Source organism: Anopheles coustani, chromosome X, assembly GCF_943734705.1.
Source record: "Anopheles coustani chromosome X, idAnoCousDA_361_x.2, whole genome shotgun sequence".
Classification (NCBI taxonomy): domain Eukaryota; kingdom Metazoa; phylum Arthropoda; class Insecta; order Diptera; family Culicidae; genus Anopheles; species Anopheles coustani.
The window spans coordinates 13,987,381-14,006,091 of NC_071290.1; the positions used below are offsets into that span (position 1 = coordinate 13,987,381).

The window sequence follows — 18,711 nt, forward strand, 5'->3', positions numbered from 1 at the left end:
ATGGCCGTGGCGACAGTGTGTGGAGGTCAACGGACAACGGCTCTTGCGAACCGAACCCGGAGGAGTAGATATGTGCGGAGTACCGCAATTACTAAAACTCCCGTGCGGGAAACAACATCTCAAATAAAACATTGGAAGAAAATAAAAAAAGGGGGAAAAGAACAGTACTAACAACGGGCTAGGGGGAAGGGAGCTTTGACACACACACGCATGACGCTCTAGTTGCGCAATCTGACCCCGACGGAGTGCGGAATTTTCCCTGCGTGTAGGATTTGTTTCCGTTTTCGCTTCACTTTTCCCGCAACGCGCGGCATGAATAATCTGTTTTTTCCCCGGCTACCACCCACTCCTAAGAAGCGGAACGTTGACCGTTAAGTGCAAATTTAATTCTAAATGAATGCAAAGGAAAGGAAAGAAAAACAAAACAAAATGAAAATCAGTGGATCTCATCTTCCAACAATGATGTAAGGACTTGTCGGAGCATAAAGCGGTACTTAAAGTTGATAACGAACTGCACACTTACAACTTTACACATCGCCAACAAACAAGCGAACTTAGGCCGGTGATAACAGCTGACAAAACTTTTCGATCGGGTAGGTCAAAATGAAATAACTTATACCACCTTAAAACAAACGCCCCTTGGATATTATTAAGTTATTAAATCGAAAAGCGGTAACTTTTAACTAAATTAATAATAGATTGAAACGAAAAAATTTATGACAAAATTCGAAAAGAATAAAATAAAGAGATGATATGAACAATCTTACACAATTACAACTAAAATACATACACAAATATTGGAAAATTGAAAGTAGTATGTTAAAATTATTATGGTATTAATCAACGATTGTTAACAGTGCGGTTAAGTGAAATACACCCTAGAGATGTTTGAACATTTGCTTGTTTCCAATGATCTACGAATATTTCGCGGTTCTACATTAAAATGTTACAAAAAATAAAAAAAAACTGACTGAGGTAAAAGCTATATACGATATACCAGCGATAATGTGTCTAAAAGGCAATGAAGTGAATAACCAACAGGTTTTCCTTAAAACAAATGCCACCTCTAGTAAATAAGATGAAAAAATACTGCTATAATACCATCTCGATTTTCATCATCTTACATCAGGATCTTACAAAACAATTGAGAACAAACTGAACAATTGAATGCATCGACAAAATGGATAGCTTTTCTCTCGCATCCCCGACATTTCTCGTTCAAAATGACAGAATTAATGGCAGTTCCACTTATATGTTTTCCTTTCACCAAAATAAAGGTTTTATCACTAAGAGTTTTATTTTACAAAAATTCACTACTGGTCTTATAGCAACTCATTGTTTCATCGCAATATTTGTGGTAAGCTATGATGCTTCATCAATTTCTGTATTTGTTTAAGCTAATTTTTCAAGTTTTCACCAAAAGATTATCGAGAGCAAGCTACAATAATTTAATTATAATTTTTATTTAATAATAAAAATCATCGAAAAGAAAACGAAGGTGGCAACTGAACAGAATAGAGTAAAGGAGATTGGAATGAAAAGCAGACAATTTAATATTCAGAACCGAATAGGTATGATGGAAAATAATTGGTTGCAGTGTCAGTTGTGGGTTTTTTTTTCCTTTAATAACAACGTTTGAATGTTTAAGAATACTTATACCAGTAGTAATAGTCATCCCAGGGTAGAGTTGAAAAATGGTTAGCGTATGTTTGGAAACACAGTGAGGATCGCTCTATGGAGCGAAAATGCAAGACAATCTTTACAAACTTTGAAAATTAGTGGTATCGAATGGTATGGTTCTTTGCAGGGATTACAAGAGAGTTGAAGGGAACATGTTGACGCTCAAAAACTTGCAGGTATGTGCTAAACATTGCCATTTACATTTACTCCATTAAAAAAAAAAAACTTTTGAACGTGTGCCAACTTTTGCCAATGTCAGGAAATTATTACGATCAATCTATCGACAAGCGGTGTTTTCAAAGCGATGAGAATCCGTTTTTTTTTGTTACGATATTTTTAAAATGTTTTGTGGCTTCCCTGCTTCCCGGTTGATGTCATCCAGCTGAAACCCATAAAAAGCTGCAAGCGAAAACACGTAAAACATTCGCGAAATAGGAATGACACAGCACGTGCAACATTGTCTTCTGCAGCTCAAGCAAGTTCAAGATCATCCTCACGGCGGAGTGGCGCTTAATTATTTACCGACAGACACCGTGCGTGCGTGTCTGCGTGTGTGTGTTTATAATTCACCATACATTGTTTAAAACGTTTCATTTTTTTCCTGCTTCGGATTCGAAGGATGAAGCAAACCTGTCAATTCAGCGTTAGTGATCGCACCTATCCGTTTCGCGTTTCTTCAGCATAAACTAGGAACAGACGCATCAAAGCAAAAAAAAAATATGTCTGCTCCCACGGGAAGAGGAAGAAGGCAAAAACAAAGCCAGGCACGCACACACACACGCACGCACTGGCTAGGTCCGATAAAAGATACGCTAACTGCCCATCTTCTCGACTTTCCTCCCTCTCGTGCTGATTTCTTTTTAATTCTTATGTTTTGTTCTTATCTCAATAATTTACAGCGCTCATGGCGCTCTTCTTCACCGTCCATCCCGTCCTCCCCCACCACCACCACCACAGAGCAATTCGCACAGTCAACCGAAGGCCCATTAAGCGTGTAGAAACGTAAAACCACGCCGATCGCTTGCGCAACATGCAGTTAGAGAGCGAAGGCAAGGGCAAGGGGGGCATGGGAATGTGCAAGTGGAAGTGGGGGGAGAGGGGGAAGCAGGCGCCATCGAGACCCCTCCCTTCCATTTCCCACCCACTAGCCACTCGGTCACACGAGAGATCCTTCCTTCCCCATCGGTCAGAGATCCCGTTGCGTTCGGAAGAACAACGCGAAGACGACGACGACAACAACACCATTGCCCTTTCCTGCGGCCGTCGTCAAGGTGGCGTCATCGCTCCCCCTACCTCCCTCCCCCACCCTTTCAGCCCACCGACCCACGTGCCCGGGCAGGCGCAATGGCCGTTAAGAATGTAATTAGCCGTGTTTTATTTGGTATAATTGTCATGTAATGAGCATTTAATTATTTCCACATGAATCTGTGCCGATTCCTAGAACGCGGACTAGAACTGGACGTTGCGGGGCTGCGGCGGGTCCGCGGAGAAGGTAGGAGAAATTGGACGCGTTGCGATGGTTTGACGATACGAAAGTACGATGGCCATCTCGCGCGCGAAGTCTCGGATGTGGTGGTTGTAAAAATTCTACATCATAAATTTCCAAATGCCGCTCCGATGAAGGTGAGGGGGGGGGGGGGAGGGGAGGTGGCATACGTGACGTGAGGGCCGTGCATTGGAACATTTCAACCGGGGGGGGGGGGGGGGGGGACCGGTGAACCTTTCGACAGGATTGATGTACCTTCTGCGAACGTCTAAATGGGAGATTCGGGAAGAATGGTTCTGGAGAGACACAACTCGAATGATTAACACCTTCTTCGGGAGATTAACATTTGTACATTTGAATAAATGCCAAAAAGATTTATAATACTCTTAAAGAAAGGATTAGATACCGAATAACTTTGGATAACAGTATCGAGTACCAAGAAGTGATAGGCTCACTCATTCGCTTCTAAATTTCTCGACACATTTCAAGATTCCTCGACACAAATAGGCACGTTATTCATCTGCGACTATAAGCTGCATATTTAACCGCAAAACGCAATGATTCGAACCAGAACAGTCAAGAATAATGATGGAGATAAAAATCGCCAAATACGGAATATGTAGCAAGCACTCCTGAAACTCTTGAGAGCTACATATTTTGCCGCAGGACTATCTATTGGTCTATTTGAAGTTCAAACCATAGTAAAAAATACAGATAGAGACTTCAAAAGATACGGTTGGGGATACTCTGCAGAATAGTAGCGAGCACTCCTGAAACTCTTGAGGGTTATACCTAGCTCTGCCAAGACTTGATGTTCCGCAACTCACCTCCTCAACTCAACTGACAATCTCATAAATAGCACACAAATTCATGAACTTAAAAAGGAGTTGATTTGATATCCAGATACTCTGAATAATAGTAGCGAACACTAAGTATTGGAAGGAAATGACAACTCCTCAGTTCTGGAATAAAAGGACAATACTCATTCGTATGATTCGTAATTTTTTGCTCGACGTCTCGGCACAATTAGGCACGCTATACTTCTCCGACTATGAGCAACATATTTTGACGCAGGACTAGAGGGTCTATTTGAAGTACGGAACGCCATAAAAAATAGAAATTGGAGATGTACACTCCAAAGGTAAAATTAGAGACACCCAGTAGACTAGTAGCGAGCACTCCTGAAACATCTGACAACGATAGCTCATGTAGGATTTAGAATTGGAGGTCCTCAACTCAAAGCTTTGTTTATACTCACTCGTTTCGTGAGTTTCAAAAATCGGCAGGACACTAAAGCGGCTTTAATTGACATTTAGTCTGCCTTCTCAACCCTGTTTATTAATGGATGTGGGTTTTCGGGGGGATCAACAACAACACTCTGATGAATTTGAGGGACTCAATGTAAGGTACGGAAGTATTTTTGTCCTGATAATAGCTGTATGCCTCTTAACACCTTCCGTGAAATTCTGGATTCGTGAGTTTCTTACATCAAGAATTTTGTTCATTTACGTTGTATGAGATCATATCGATTGTTCGATTGCAATTGAATGTTGTGAGAATGTATGCTCCTTTTCGTCGTCGATCCTTCTTCTGATCCTGAGATCAGGTAGAGATCAGCAAGAGATCTTCCCGACCGATTAGAGGCATGCAAAGTACCATCCCACTTCGATCGACATTGTTGCCGGCATTTAATGGCCACCGGAGCAATGGCACGGAGCACTCATAACCGTATTACCGCAGGTAGAGAGAAGGAAGGGATGTAAAGCTAATATTAAGACAAACCCCTTACGTTATAGCTAGCCGGAGGAGCGAGCAATAATGGGGAAAAATAGTCAGGGAAAAAATCATGCGGGCATCATCCTTTTCAACCCCACCCGTTTCCTCTTCCTCCTCTCCCCCAATTGGGCACCCCGCGGGGTAAGGTTGGACATATAAAAGTAAAGAAACCGTCAACACTCCTTGGCCAATAATTGGCCGGAAAGGGTGTGAAGGAGGGCGGGTGTGGTGTGGTTGCCTCACCCCCAAATCAACCGACCCACCCCTCTCTCTCTCTCTTTCCCCCCGCCCAGCGAAACTAGCGCCGATGGGAGGGAACATAACGATTATGGTGACTTCAATGCTAAGGTAAGCCACAAACTTCTTGATTAAGATTGGTTTCTTCCTCCGTTCCTCCATTCTCGCATCCTGTCTCGCTTGCGCCCCGGCCAAAACCCTACCGGGCGGAAACCGTCTGATGTGCGTGTGTGTATGTGTGTGTGTGTGTGTGTGGAAAATAGCGAAGGCAAGTGCAACGTTCTGTTTACCGTCCTTGAGGGCAACCTTGCAGATTTATAGCACACAACAAACACACAACACAACACCGCGTTTTCCTCGCCATCCACACGCCGCGGGCTTTTGCCCTGGCCCTGGCGTAGGAAAACCCCCATCATGACCTGCAAGTTTGTGTGTGTGCATGTGTGCTTTCAAACGGGATGGCAGACACGTGTGGCGAGAAGAGAAGCTGGCGGAAAAACATAGCAACATCCGTCGATGTTTCGCCGCAAAAACAAAAAAACGTGCGCACATACACACACACACAACTAAAAGGCTAGAGCGCGAACCTCAGCGCGCAGGAAAAGCAATACTATAAATTGACGACGACTGATGGCGCTGGGCACCAAAGGTGGTGTAGCACCAAGGAACCGTTCTCAAGTTGATAACCGACCCCGGTTTCGTTTGACCAATCCTCTATGCGTCCGTGGCAGAAAATAAAAAAAATAAAGAACAAAAAAAATAAAGAACAAAAAAAAATAAACATAGAAAACGGAAAGGTTAAGGACCCTTAGCGGATTCAAATTTGCGGTTACGAATTCCGTGCGTTATTTTATGATAAACACGCTGAAGAAGTAGCGCAGAAAGAAAGAAAGATACCTTCGAGCGGGCTTGACGGATGCCGGAGGAATGACTTAATTGTTCAATCCACTCACAGTCACTTAATTAATTGTTTTGTGTGTATTTTAAACTTCGCATATAAAAACCCCGGGCCGGCCGGCCGTCACGAACATTAAAAAAGCGTAAGACCCGTTCCCTGACCCCGAAACGGCAGCGTCGGGGGAAGTGACAAGATTTAGATGCAACAGGACGAATCGCGGAGCTTGATCGCGATTCAAGAGCTGAGCGCTGAAATAAATAAATAAAAATACAAATAGAAATAAAAACCGGCAACGACCCCACGAGCGGCCGAAAGCCGTATCTTTTTCCATGTTCTTTTTTTTCCGCTCGGGAAGTGTGTAGTTTCATTTGAATAAAATGTATGTTAATGTATGCACATATCGTTCGCGCTAAATGAGATGAGTAGATTTGATTTAGCCCGATAAAGCGCCGCACGAGCGTTACCCCGAGCCTTCTCCTCATTTTAGAACGAGGGGAAAGGAAGCGTGCACACACGTAGGCACACTCGCACGAAAATGAAATACTCACGCAGCCCACCGGTTTCCTCCTTTTCTTGAAGGATTGACTTGAAGGCACACACACACACACACACACGGGCGAGCCGAAACGTATGTTGCCGTTTTACTAGGTCAACGGTCTTTGGATTTCTTTTGCACCAACGTTTGGTTTCCGTGGACTATCGGAAATTCGAAATTCCGCTCGATGATGGTTTGTAAAAAGAAAAGGCGAAAAAAACGCTGGGGGAAAGAAGGACCATGAACGGCCACACACTCGAATCGGGTTCTCTCCTCGAATCTAGAAAGTTCGCCTAACGAACGCTTTTTTGCTTGTTGTTTAATCGTATAAACTATGTTTAAAATATGATAAACAACATGAGTTTTCAAAACATTACACCGAAAAGCAACAAAATGGCAAAACGAAAAGAAACCTTCATAAGTTTACCCTTCAAATGGCAGAGCAAAGGGTTGTGTAAAAATATAGAGGTGGCATATGTTTTTTAGAAATATGTTTATACTAATACCATATTTTAATACTAATTTACAACTCAATTCAATATTTAAAATAATTTATTTCTTGTTTATGCTACGTAGAACGAGAGTTTTGAGTTTTGTGAACAAACTTAGATGAAAGTTCTTATAAATGGAATTGGAATCATTTATCAAATACAAATGATCGGACCAAAACAAGTGTAACGAGTATACACGGATAAAAATATAGACACCTAGCAATATATTTGAAAAGCCAATAAAAAAAATGAATAAGAAAAGATGATGATGAGACCCACCACCCCCAGAACAAAGTGTTGCGTAAAAATATAGAGGTGGTATTTGTTTTTTAAACACCATATTTTAACACTAATTTACAACTCAATTTAATATTCAAAATAATTTATTTCTTGTTTATGTTTTGAAAAAGAGTACCTACAAACGTAGAACGAGTTCAGAGTTTTGTAAAAGTTCTTATAAATGGAATAAAGTAAGCCAAAATAAGTGTAACGAATATACACGGATAAAAATATAGCAATCAAGCAACAGACTTGAGAAGTCACAACAAATTTAATAGGAATAAGATAATGATGAGTTCCACGTCTTACTCCAATGTAAATTTGAAAATGGAAGCATAATTTTCCACAGAAATAAATCGTGGAACTGTTATTACTAATGTTGTCTTAAACATATTTAACTCCCATTTATTTGTTTTTCGCCTACAGGATGAGATTTGAAAAGAGAAAAATAACTTGGACAGAGTGTGAAATAAGTTAAAAATTCGAATAAATTAAAAATTCAATCACGTAGAATAAAAGAACGGACCAGAGATTAAACGGCCGAAATTTCAGACAAACTTAACTCGGTTTAATAAGCATGCAGCAATGGGAAAGAAAACAATATTCGTTTATGCTAATTTCCAGCCCCAAAATGCGTGTAACAAGTACACACGTGCAAATAAATGGCAGTGCGAGAAAGGTTCAAAAGAAGTTCTACAGGTTACAACATTTGCGCAACCAGTTATATAACGTAAGAACAAACAGTGCGGAAAAAGAAAAACCATTGCATCCATCGCTTACGATTACATTCACCGTACGGCCGCGAAGCATGTAATACTACACCGCGGCTATCGTTCTCTTGCCCTTCCTTGCCTCCCCCCCCCCCAACGGTCCCCCTCCCTCACCCATTCAAGGATCCTGTTTATGCATATGCATTATAAATAAATTCAACCCTTCTTGGACTTCGATTCGCATAGGTTGAACGCACCGAAGGAAGGGGGGTGGACGAAGCGGCGGAAAGTGCGGCGCTCTGAAGGTAGGAATTTCCTTACATGGCTGCGTGCCAATTTGTACGGCCCAGGCGGAAAGTGGTGGTGGTGCGAAAGGTCGTTGGAAAAGTAACGCCAACCTAATTTAGCAATACTGTCCAACTTCGTTTACGCAGCACACAGCTTATTATTGCGATGGGTCGGCGGGGTAGATGTGAGTCCGGTGTGTGTGTGTGTGTGTGTGTGTGTGTCTGTAAGGACGAAAGGAAATGGAGTGGAGGGAAGGGAGAAAGAAGACAGCTGAGTTTAAAAATAGCTTACGGACGATCCTCCATCATCGGGGTTTTCTTCTAGACGTTATTTTTCTCCGATGCGGGGCGGAAAACGCCACCGGCAGGAGGCGAGGCGATGCTCAAAGGAACCATATGGACAGGCAGGCGGCGTACATGACACGAGCCACCCGGGAGAGGATCTTTTCCGCCGGAGACAAATCATCGAAGCGCGCCAGGAAAGGAGCAAATTCCTCCGCTTCGGGACAGGCCGGCGTAGGGAAAAACCCGTATGGGGAGGGGGGGGAGGGGGGGGGGTGGAGGAAGAATGGATAACCGTGGTCCGAACATAACTAACAATGACAGTGAAAGATAAAGGCAAAGACCGCGCACCGGACCAAAGAAAGAAAAACAGGTACTACTTTCAAGCCATTTCGCATTTTCCCTCCCGTACGCTCGGGGGGGGTGGAGAGAAAAAAATGGGAAGCGAAGGAAAAGGAGAGAGAGAGAGAGGGGGAACGAGGAAACGTGTCATATGACCCTTTGTGCGGATCGCGCATCTCTGAGTCACCTGGCAGGGCGACCAGGAGCTTCTTCTGGCGCGGTTTTTCCTTCTTTTCGCTCGATCATTCCCCGTTTCCCGAACGCGGAGATAAACATTCTTTAGGTAGTCATGCGCCCGGCACCGATGGAATGCACATCAATCAGAAGTAGTGCCTTCCCCCCCCCCCTCCCCTCTTTCGCGAATAGGAGGTGGTGTCTTTCCAAACAGGAAAGATTCCATCCAGCGAAGTCCTCTCCCTCACGGCGCTTCACACCGGATACATCATTGGGCAACCGCGCCGGTGGAACTATTTTCTATTTAAAGAAAATACAAACACACACACACACACACACAGGCCCAGGCACAAAACCTAATCATATGCAATCCATCCCGTGACGCTAAAAATAAAACACATCGATTGCATTTAACGATGCCTACTCGTATTTCTTCCAGTAATTACTTCTTAACTTCACGTTCCGCAGCACGATCGCCATTCGCGAAGGACGATACAAAATAGCGAGGAAAAAGCGTACACTAACGTGAAGCTTCCTAAAACGATGACGATACCGATACCAAAGGAAAGTAAGATAAGGTCTGATTCATCCATTTCTGCTGTAGTCGCTCTTAAAAAAGGTAAATAAAGTCTTTACATTCTCTGTGTTCATCAATAAATAGAGCTGTGTAATTCAGATTCAGATTCATCGATCGGAATGACTCTTTGTTTTTTAAAGATTCATGAATCTAGTAATCCGAAAGATTTATCAACTGATGAAAAGTGATGAGCAAACTGGATGTAGACAGATTCGAATCCCAAAAGATTCATAAATCCATCTGAATGAATCTCACCAAAAGATTAATAAGGCGCAACACTATCGACAAAGGGTTGCAGGAATCCCAAGGAAAGTTCGTGACCGTCGAACGACAACTCAAAAGTAGTTTCCTGTGTGTAACATGTAAAAACAAAATTGAACAAGGATAGCCTTTAAGATGGTCGAGGATAGAGTTTAGGATACTTTGAAAGATCGGCTATATTGCTATTTATAGAGAGGCTACTTTTTTATATTTGCCCAAAATCCGGTCTGGAATGCAATCCGAGTGAATCGAAACGAATAGAAAAACGAATTCGAACGGTGGGAAACCTAAAAGTCGGTGTTAAAATCATCGTTTCGTTCAAAGACTGCGCTCAAAAAGTAAAAAAACAACATATAAGTTAAGAAAATGTTAACATTCTAAGCAGAGACAAACATTCCTTCAGACATTGAACACATAAATAAAAAGCATCGTTTCGTTCAAAGACTGCGCTCAAAAAGTAAAAAAAACATATAAGTTAAGAAAATGTTAACATTCTAAGAAGAAACCAACATTCCTTTGGACAATAAACACATAAATATAAATCATCGTTTCATCCAAAAAAGCGCTTTATAAGTATAAAAGCACATATAAGTAGGAAAATTTTAACATTTCAAGAAGAGACCAACATTCCTTCGAACAATAAACACATAATGAAAATCATCGTTTCGTCCAAAAAATGCGCTCTAAAATTAAAAAAAAAAACATATAAGTTAACAAAAATTTGAACATTCCAAGAAGAGACCAACATTCCTTCGGACAATAAACACATAAACAAAAATCATCGTTTCATTCAAAAATGCGCTCTTTCGAAGCGTGCCAAAACGTGGGATTTCAGAAGAATCGGATCCAGAACGATGGTTTTCCATTTGCCAGCCGATTGTGTAAGTGCATCTGGGAACTCGCAGAAACCCGCTCCGAAACCGACGCCAGCAAACCGGCCGGATTGTGTAACGATTGCATCGAACGGAGGGGACGAAAGAGAGAGAAAGAGAGAGCTGGAAGGATACACCGTGCGATGGAAAAGGCACGGGAAGAGGGGGATAATAAACCAACCCCTAAAGGGGTACCGGGCCGGCAGGAGGGCCGGAGAAGGAAGACGCCGGTACACTGACCGCGGTCAATAATCGGAAGTTCAAGGACAAAGTAAACGCTGCTCGATTATACTCCAGAAGGAGCTGAGTGAGTGTTTGGGGCGGTTGTTTGGAGGGAGGGGGAGGGGTAAAAAATAATGGTGAAGATGAGCACATACTCGGTAAAGCAGGCGCGGAGAGCTGGGGAAGGACTGGACTGGCGGATGTTCGCCCGAGCGTCCTCATCATCCTTCCATTTCCTTCTTATATGATCGCCAGGTTGAGGTAAAACTTTAAAGAGAAAAACAGATAAGCCAACCACCAGGACGGGAACCGTGCACGGACCTTCCTACCCATTCTACACCCTGTCACTAGACACACACACACACACAAACACACACGATAAAACATTAACAATCGTCTGGAGTCGGAGACAGTATCTATATCCCGGAGCATTCCTATATGCTGCCGTTTGCAAAAAAGAGATAAGCCACCAATCGGCAGGGAAGAGGGAGATCCTTCCCTGAGGGTCTATCTCTATCTTCCCAACATGCATTTACACGCGCACACACACCCATCAAGAGATCTACAGAGGGAAGACGCGCAGCATCTTTATTTTTGTTTTGGAATGCAACACACCAAGCAAGCCTACACACTTGCGCCGAAGCGGTATGGTGTAATCGTTTCCGAGGATGTGATTTAAGAGTAATAGCTCTTTCCCCTCCACTCCCCTTTTCCACCATCTCTCCCACAAGACGGCGTCTTGTGGTGGAGCGTAAAAAAAACGATGGGATCCTCCAATACCTGATTGCCACCTGATTGCACACAGCGCCAAACCGAAGGTTGGCGAAGGTTCCCATGGGCAGGGACGAACGGTGTGCAATGTTTGGAAAAGCGCAAGCCGGGAGGAGGAGGGTTTTGCAAACCGGTTCTACAGAACCGGCCACCGCGGAGACCCTCGCGGAAAGGACACCACACGCGACCATCGCTCATGTTATGCTGGCGATATGATGATGGAAGCCGAGGACGGGTGCTGGTGGTGGTGGTGGTAGGGTAGGGGAATCGATATGCGCCCTTGCGGTAATAGCGTCTTGGTGCATCTTCCTCCGATCACGCAGCTCGCGTGCACACATTTGCGTAAAGGCAATAACAATATTGCGAACGGTTACGAGCCAAACACACACGAACACACCGTGTGTTTCGATGCACCCTTTTTCCCTTCTGCTCGTCCTGGGGTCCTGGGGCCACGGACGCTGATCACGAGGCTGATTGCGAACAAATTCCATAAGTTTGAGGTTTTCTTCCCCATCTCGTGTTCTCTCCATTTCTTTGTTCATCCCTCTACTTGGAACGCTTTTGGCCGGATCTTTCGTGTGTCGTGCGTTTGGGGATGCACCTTAAGACCATGCAGGCTAAAACTGAAGCAGAAAAAAAGGTTAAACTTACTGAAAAGCAAAACAACCACAATTACAGGGTTGCGGATGGGGAAAAATTTCGGCAACACCGAATCAAAAAATTAACCTCAGCATCTAAACACCCCCCAAAAACGGTCCACCCCGGTTCGGTAGGTGCATGCCCGGATCACCCAGTACGATACGGAGGAGGAGGGGTGGAAGGGCGCCTTTCTTCTCCTCTTCGTTTCAACAACCAACACTCACACCCGACGCACTTGCAACGGGTTCGCAAATATTCTTATGGCGCCGAGCCGACAAGCTCCAAGGAGCCGGAGTTGAAAGCGGGTGGAAGAGGGATGGCAGAATGAAGCAAACAACGAATGGTACGGCGGGCTGAGAAAAACCCTACGGGAGAGGTTAAAAGAGGTCGTCGTGTCTCAGGGATCGGGCTCGCGGTTGAAAACGGTCCCCGGTGAGCCAACGCCGGACATGCACTCCGGACGGTTTTTCTTTTCTTTTTTTTTTGCGAAGGGTTCTACGCAGGGGGGGGGGGGGGGGGGGGAGCGACTCGCGGGGCAGAAATTGTGTGGATAAGATTGTGTGGTTTCGAAGATCATGCTCTCCTCCTGCAGCAGTCGACGACGGGTCGACGGGTTCGCTTATTACGCCGTTTCCGTTTCACATCGCCTGCATCCGGTAGCTGCGCGAGAGGCATGGGGAACGCTAGGGGAACGCTAAAGGGAGGGCCAGGTTACCTGAACGATGGTGAGATACGGCGTTGATACGCCAACTGGACCGATGCTACCAGCTTCAAATGACTGTTTGTGCCTTGTGTTTTTCCATCATTTCGGCTGATTTGCTCAAAGGTGTGTAGCAAAAGGAAACCACTTGGGACAAGGGTAAACAAGAGAGCGATTGAAAGAGCGTAATAATACAGCGGGGAAACGATACACAAAGAGGAAACAGGAGGATGGCTGGACGAAAGTTCAAAACAAGAGGCATCAGATCAAGCATACTTCTAGTACATGTTTGGTACGGATTAATGAAACTTCGTGAAATACACTCCAAAATGGGGAAAAACATAATAACAAAGTGTTGATATACAAGATGCGATAACACTGCAACATATAAATGAACATAACTTGCACACCTTAAATGTCTATTAACGAGAAATGAGGATAAAAGATTTAATGAAATCAAAATCAATGACAGATAAAAATAAAACGCGCTTTAAAAACAAATTACCCACAACACGGTAGAAATAAAAAAAAACATCAGCGCGCTATTAAAGAAAAGATCCTGTTTCATACCACTGTGTCTATTAGTCCGGATCGAGGAATCCAACCTTAATTCGAGTGAAATGCAACGCCCGAGTCAATTATGACACTACTAGCTACTTAGTGCGGTGCTATAATGGACGCTGGAAGAAGGGCAAACCCAAAACGGACGGCACAAAGAGAGGCTGAACGATTAAAAACAGTGTCTCGAGGGGCCAGAGACCCGGGAGGGAAAGGGCACATTCCCCAGCAGGACCGACATACGACACCGATCGCCGGATCGGCACGCAGCGGAGTGCAACAGCCTTCCCCTGGGTCTCGGCAGTCGTAAACAATACTATTACACGCAGCATATTCCCTTCGCTTGGTGCTTATCGTGGGGCACTAAAACGTGTGCGTGTGCGGGCTGAGCCAAGTGATCGCCAGGCCACCGGATACGGAACTCGACGGTGGACGCCAGTGCTCCCTCGGTAGGCTCGTAAATTTTAAATTCCAACCCTCGAACGGAGGGTGGAGGAGGTTCGTCGCTTGCATTCCTCGCGAGAGATAAAACGGCAATGCACTCCTCCAATTGCAGATAGGAGTGCTGCCTCAGGCTTCGGTTCGGTGTGAGCCCATCCCGGCGAGGTTGGTTGTTAAATGGGGGGTGCTGAACTGGGGCCACCGCCAGCCCAAAGTAACGGGTGTGGTGAGCGTTCGCCGTGTGCGTCAAACGTTCTTAGGGCGACCTTCGGCGCAATGTCGGAGGGTGTTTTCGGGGGGGGCGCCTAAATCGAAAATTGGGCTCGCACTCCGTTCGGGCTGAACGGCGACGGTGACGCATGACGACATCATCTCCTAATAACCGGAAAAGCAACCGACGAGCGACAGCGCTTAGTAGAACACGCTCGTGTTGTTGGGAAGTTCGGTTTGAGTGTTCTACCTTCTTTTTTGTTTTGTCTGCTTCCAAAGCGCTAAAACAAAATAAAATAATAATCGTGATTATCTTCGTTATTAGGCTGAGTGGAATGTGGTTTGTTGCGAGCGTTTTTTATCCCCCCTTCTCCCCCCTCTCGTCTTGTACGGTTTCGTTACACGCGCGCGCGCGAGCGCAAATATTTTGAAAAAGCAATTCCATCATCTGCCGGTGTTCCTGGTGTAATTGTCTGGCCGTTGCAATGCACGGCGCGGGCTTCATATGTTGATTTCGTTCGTTCTCTTTTCCTTTTTATAATTCAGTTTGTTTTTCCGTTACCTTATTGCTTGTCATTCTCGCGCGCGCGCGCGCGGATACATCTCCGACGAACGTGAAGATGTTTGCGGGCTAAACATTAAAAAAAAAACTCCCCCCAAAGAACCCTAAAAACCACTAACCAAGGACGGCGGTTGACCTCGACGGTGGTTGTTCTGGTTGTTAACGGTTCTGTAGGAATCGTTTTGTTTTTTCGTTTTGTTTCCTCCAGCGAAGAACGTATGATCCATCACAGTGCGTTGATAAATATACGCCGCTTAACTAATTTTCGTTTCAAATCGTTGCGAATACGTCCCGAGTAGAAGCTCTACCGTGCAGAAACGGTAGCACGCAACCGGAACAGGGATTTTTGGCAAAAAAAAAACAAAAATGAAATCCACCCATCGCACAAAATCACACCGGAAAGATGTTGTCTGTCGTGGACATCCTAAACGCTCCGGCCCAAAAACCGTCGCCGTCTAGGCATTTCGTCAGCTCACCACAATTAATGCTATTCATTTCAAAAGTTTTCCAGATTGTTCACTATCGCCATCGAATTATCTCTTCCTCTGGCCGGTTTTTAATGAACGCACGCGCGGGGAGAAAGGAATATGAAAGAAGAAAGAGAATCATGGCCAAAAGTGGCCTTTTTACTCTGGAGCGCGTCGGAAACGAACGTCGGTTTTGCCGTTTGCCAGGGAAGGGCCATTTTTCACACGCTTCCGTTACTATCTGCTACTCTGCTTGGGTTCCGTCCGTCTGGAAGAGTCTCTGGAGGAATATCGCGCTCGGAGCGACCATCATCTCCGCTGGGTGAAGCCCTTGAACAGTCTGTTAAGTTTGTTTTTCACCCGACACAATTGATTCATATCTTGTCCCGTGTTGTTCTTTGGCCTCGCGGATCGAAAAAGAACGTCAAAAAAGTTTCAGGCGTGGTCCGATGGAAATGACTTAGGGGGAAAACATTGGAATAAATCGAAACAAACAACATCGAGGTGATAAAGCACTTGCAAACGGGGGAAAAAAGTGTTGCTGGAGGGTACCGGGCAACAAATAACACCGGATCGGATAGTGACAAAAAGATAACTAACAAAACCTTTCGCGACACTTTCTCCGACACTGACCCAAAAACCTACTTTATACACACAGTACGGCGCGCAGCAACCAAAATGCAAACCCATACATACAGCTGCGCTGAGTGGATATCAAAACAAGAAGGTCGAGCAGGCGAATGAAGCAAATAGACCCACTTTATAGAACGATAGCGCTTAGATTATCTAACTACGATCGAGTAAGCTACGCTTACACTCCAACCACCGCTTTCGAGACGCTACGAGAGCCTCGAAGTGCATTGCGTCTCGAGCGATGGGTCTTGAGAATTGAGGCATGCCCAGGCGAAGCATTTACACAACTTCTGATCGCCAATGTAGGTAGGGTTTTCATCGATGTACAACCACGAAGCTGATTCGTAATCGTAAGTTCGTTTTATGGCCGTGAAGCGATTTTTTCTTTAAAGCCGGGAGCAGGAAATTTTTCGCTCATCTGCATCGATGGTTCGTTCGTACGGCTGTCATCATTGGCTTCATCATTCTTCTTCGGCGGGAGAAACCCATCACCGGTGGGTCCTATTATAAAACTCTCTCAAGGGTCCCCCATCTCATTAATCACGTCTTAACGTTCAAGAACCTGCCTTGATGCAACCACTCGCCTAATTGGCGATCACTTTAAAATTGTTTTAACGCGTCGGCCCGTGTGTCACACTATAAAGAAAACGGCAAATAATAGCGAACCACTCCACACGGCGGGGGGCTGACCAGCGATGAGCCATGAGTCATCGCACCCGGTTCGCAAAAAAAACACGCATAAACCCCCCCGGTTTGAATCATGCTTTCCCGATGCCGTGTAAAGCCACACATTAGCGGGCATCTCCTACCTTTATGCTTCATCATCTCGATGGCGAACATGTTGAGTGACATCAGCTGCAGCAACCGGTGGCTGGTGACGGCGATCGGCGTGTACTGCATCAGGGCGCGGAACTCGAGCAGCATCTGCAGCACGCACTGGCTGAACGATTCCATGCTGCCAAAGATACGAATCAACGCATTACTCTCCTGTCGCATGCGAGGCATTACTCCCTCGTCGCCTTACCCAGTCTTGGTGATCAGTTTCCCCAGCACGTGCAGGAAGCTGATGATGAAGCGTTTGTTCAGCTCGATCGAGCAGAGGCCACGCAGCTCCTCCGCGTCGCTCGAGTCTCCGGCTGGGCCACCAACGAGCGGATCGAGCGGGGCGGTGCGATGTACCCGCGAGCCGCCCTCCGGATGGATCCAGGTCTCACGCCGCAGGTTGCCATCGAAGCGGCGCTCTTTTTCCTTCAGCCGAGCCCGCAGCTTATCCTCACGCTTTCGCTGATTGCTTTCGTACTGCGGAACGATAACGGTGAGTTATTGAATAAAATAGAATTTCAAACAGACACACACACACACTCACACACACGTAGCTGATGTTAGGCAGAATAATGAATTGATGGTGAACTAAGGAAAACTAAATACTATAGGAATTTCTATTGGTCAAACATCCCAAATGAGCACAACATCAAACTATTATCCACACTCACCAGTAACTTATACTTTTAGGTGTTCGTTACGACATGGTTAGCATTATCGATCGGACGGAAGAGAGAAATAATGGTAAGAAAAATGAATGGATCTATAGGAAGCTGCACACCTTAACCTCTACCAGTCGATGAAACAGTTGATTCCGGTTCCATATCAATTGTAAATAACTTTTGTTCTTTAACACCACGCGAACAATTACACAATATTATTTTTAGCGGATCCTTTTAAGAAAACCTAGCATAATAAGCTAGTGCTAAGAAACAAGTTCATATATACGGTGTCCAATTTATTCCCATATAAATTTGAACATCAATCCTTTCATAGCACTAAATCGAATTTTCATGGCATATTTTTCAGTTGAAAAGAATAACTTTATAGATCAATCACAGCATATGTTTTGTGATTATGTCGCCATAAATTTGTTTTCCAGTTTTAATCGTTTTTGAAAACCGTTTCATATACGGTTTACGCTTTCCGTAGACATTTTCTATCCAATTTGAAGAATTGTAGCATTAAACTGGACGAAAGAGAACAGATTTTACTTATTTATATTTGATAGCATATATGGCCAAACTTGATTCATTGTAATGAATTGGGAGAACTGGGATACCAATGATTATTAACTAAAAAGCAAGTAAAATTTGTCCGCTATCAGCTATCCATCTAATTTGCAATGTTAAAACACTTTATCATCTTTCTTTAACTTGTTTTCTATGTGTTTTTTTTAATGTTTTCCATGGTTCCTACGATTGAATTATAATAATCAAACAAAACTTTCAATTAGTTGTGTGAACATAGTAGAAATTTGGGAATATATAGAACACCGTGTGTATGACAGATTTATATATTCTCTATGCTTCGCTTCTCTGTCTTCTTTACGCAAATGCTTTGGCTTCGAAAATGTATTAGCATAGGCATTGAATGTACGTTGGATAAGTTATCGAAATACCTTTTTCTTCGTCTCGTTGAACAAATCCATCAAACTTTCACGTGCAGATTCGAAAGGGTTGGATGACATCAGGCTCCGCATGTAGAAGTAAACTGCATCGATCTTCCGTTTCTAAAATCACCCGGAAAAAAATATGATAAGTATCTTTGTGCCTTTTCCTAGAACCTTTTAGTCACTT

The 18,711-nt window shown here is 44.3% G+C and overlaps 1 protein-coding gene across 2 annotated transcripts in view; it reads right to left on the bottom strand.

Annotated features, from left to right (window-relative positions):
* The window catches only part of LOC131268636 (telomerase-binding protein EST1A), a 52,750-nt gene that overhangs the window by 29,425 nt on the left and 4,614 nt on the right, over positions 1 to 18,711 (bottom strand). For both annotated transcript variants that reach the window (XM_058270870.1, XM_058270868.1), the window contains 3 exons: positions 18,534 to 18,644; positions 17,115 to 17,389; positions 16,900 to 17,045 (listed from right to left, as the gene is read on the bottom strand). In XM_058270870.1, the coding sequence (XP_058126853.1) occupies positions 16,900 to 17,045; positions 17,115 to 17,389; positions 18,534 to 18,644 (532 nt within the window). The remainder of the gene's footprint in view (positions 1 to 16,899; positions 17,046 to 17,114; positions 17,390 to 18,533; positions 18,645 to 18,711) is intronic.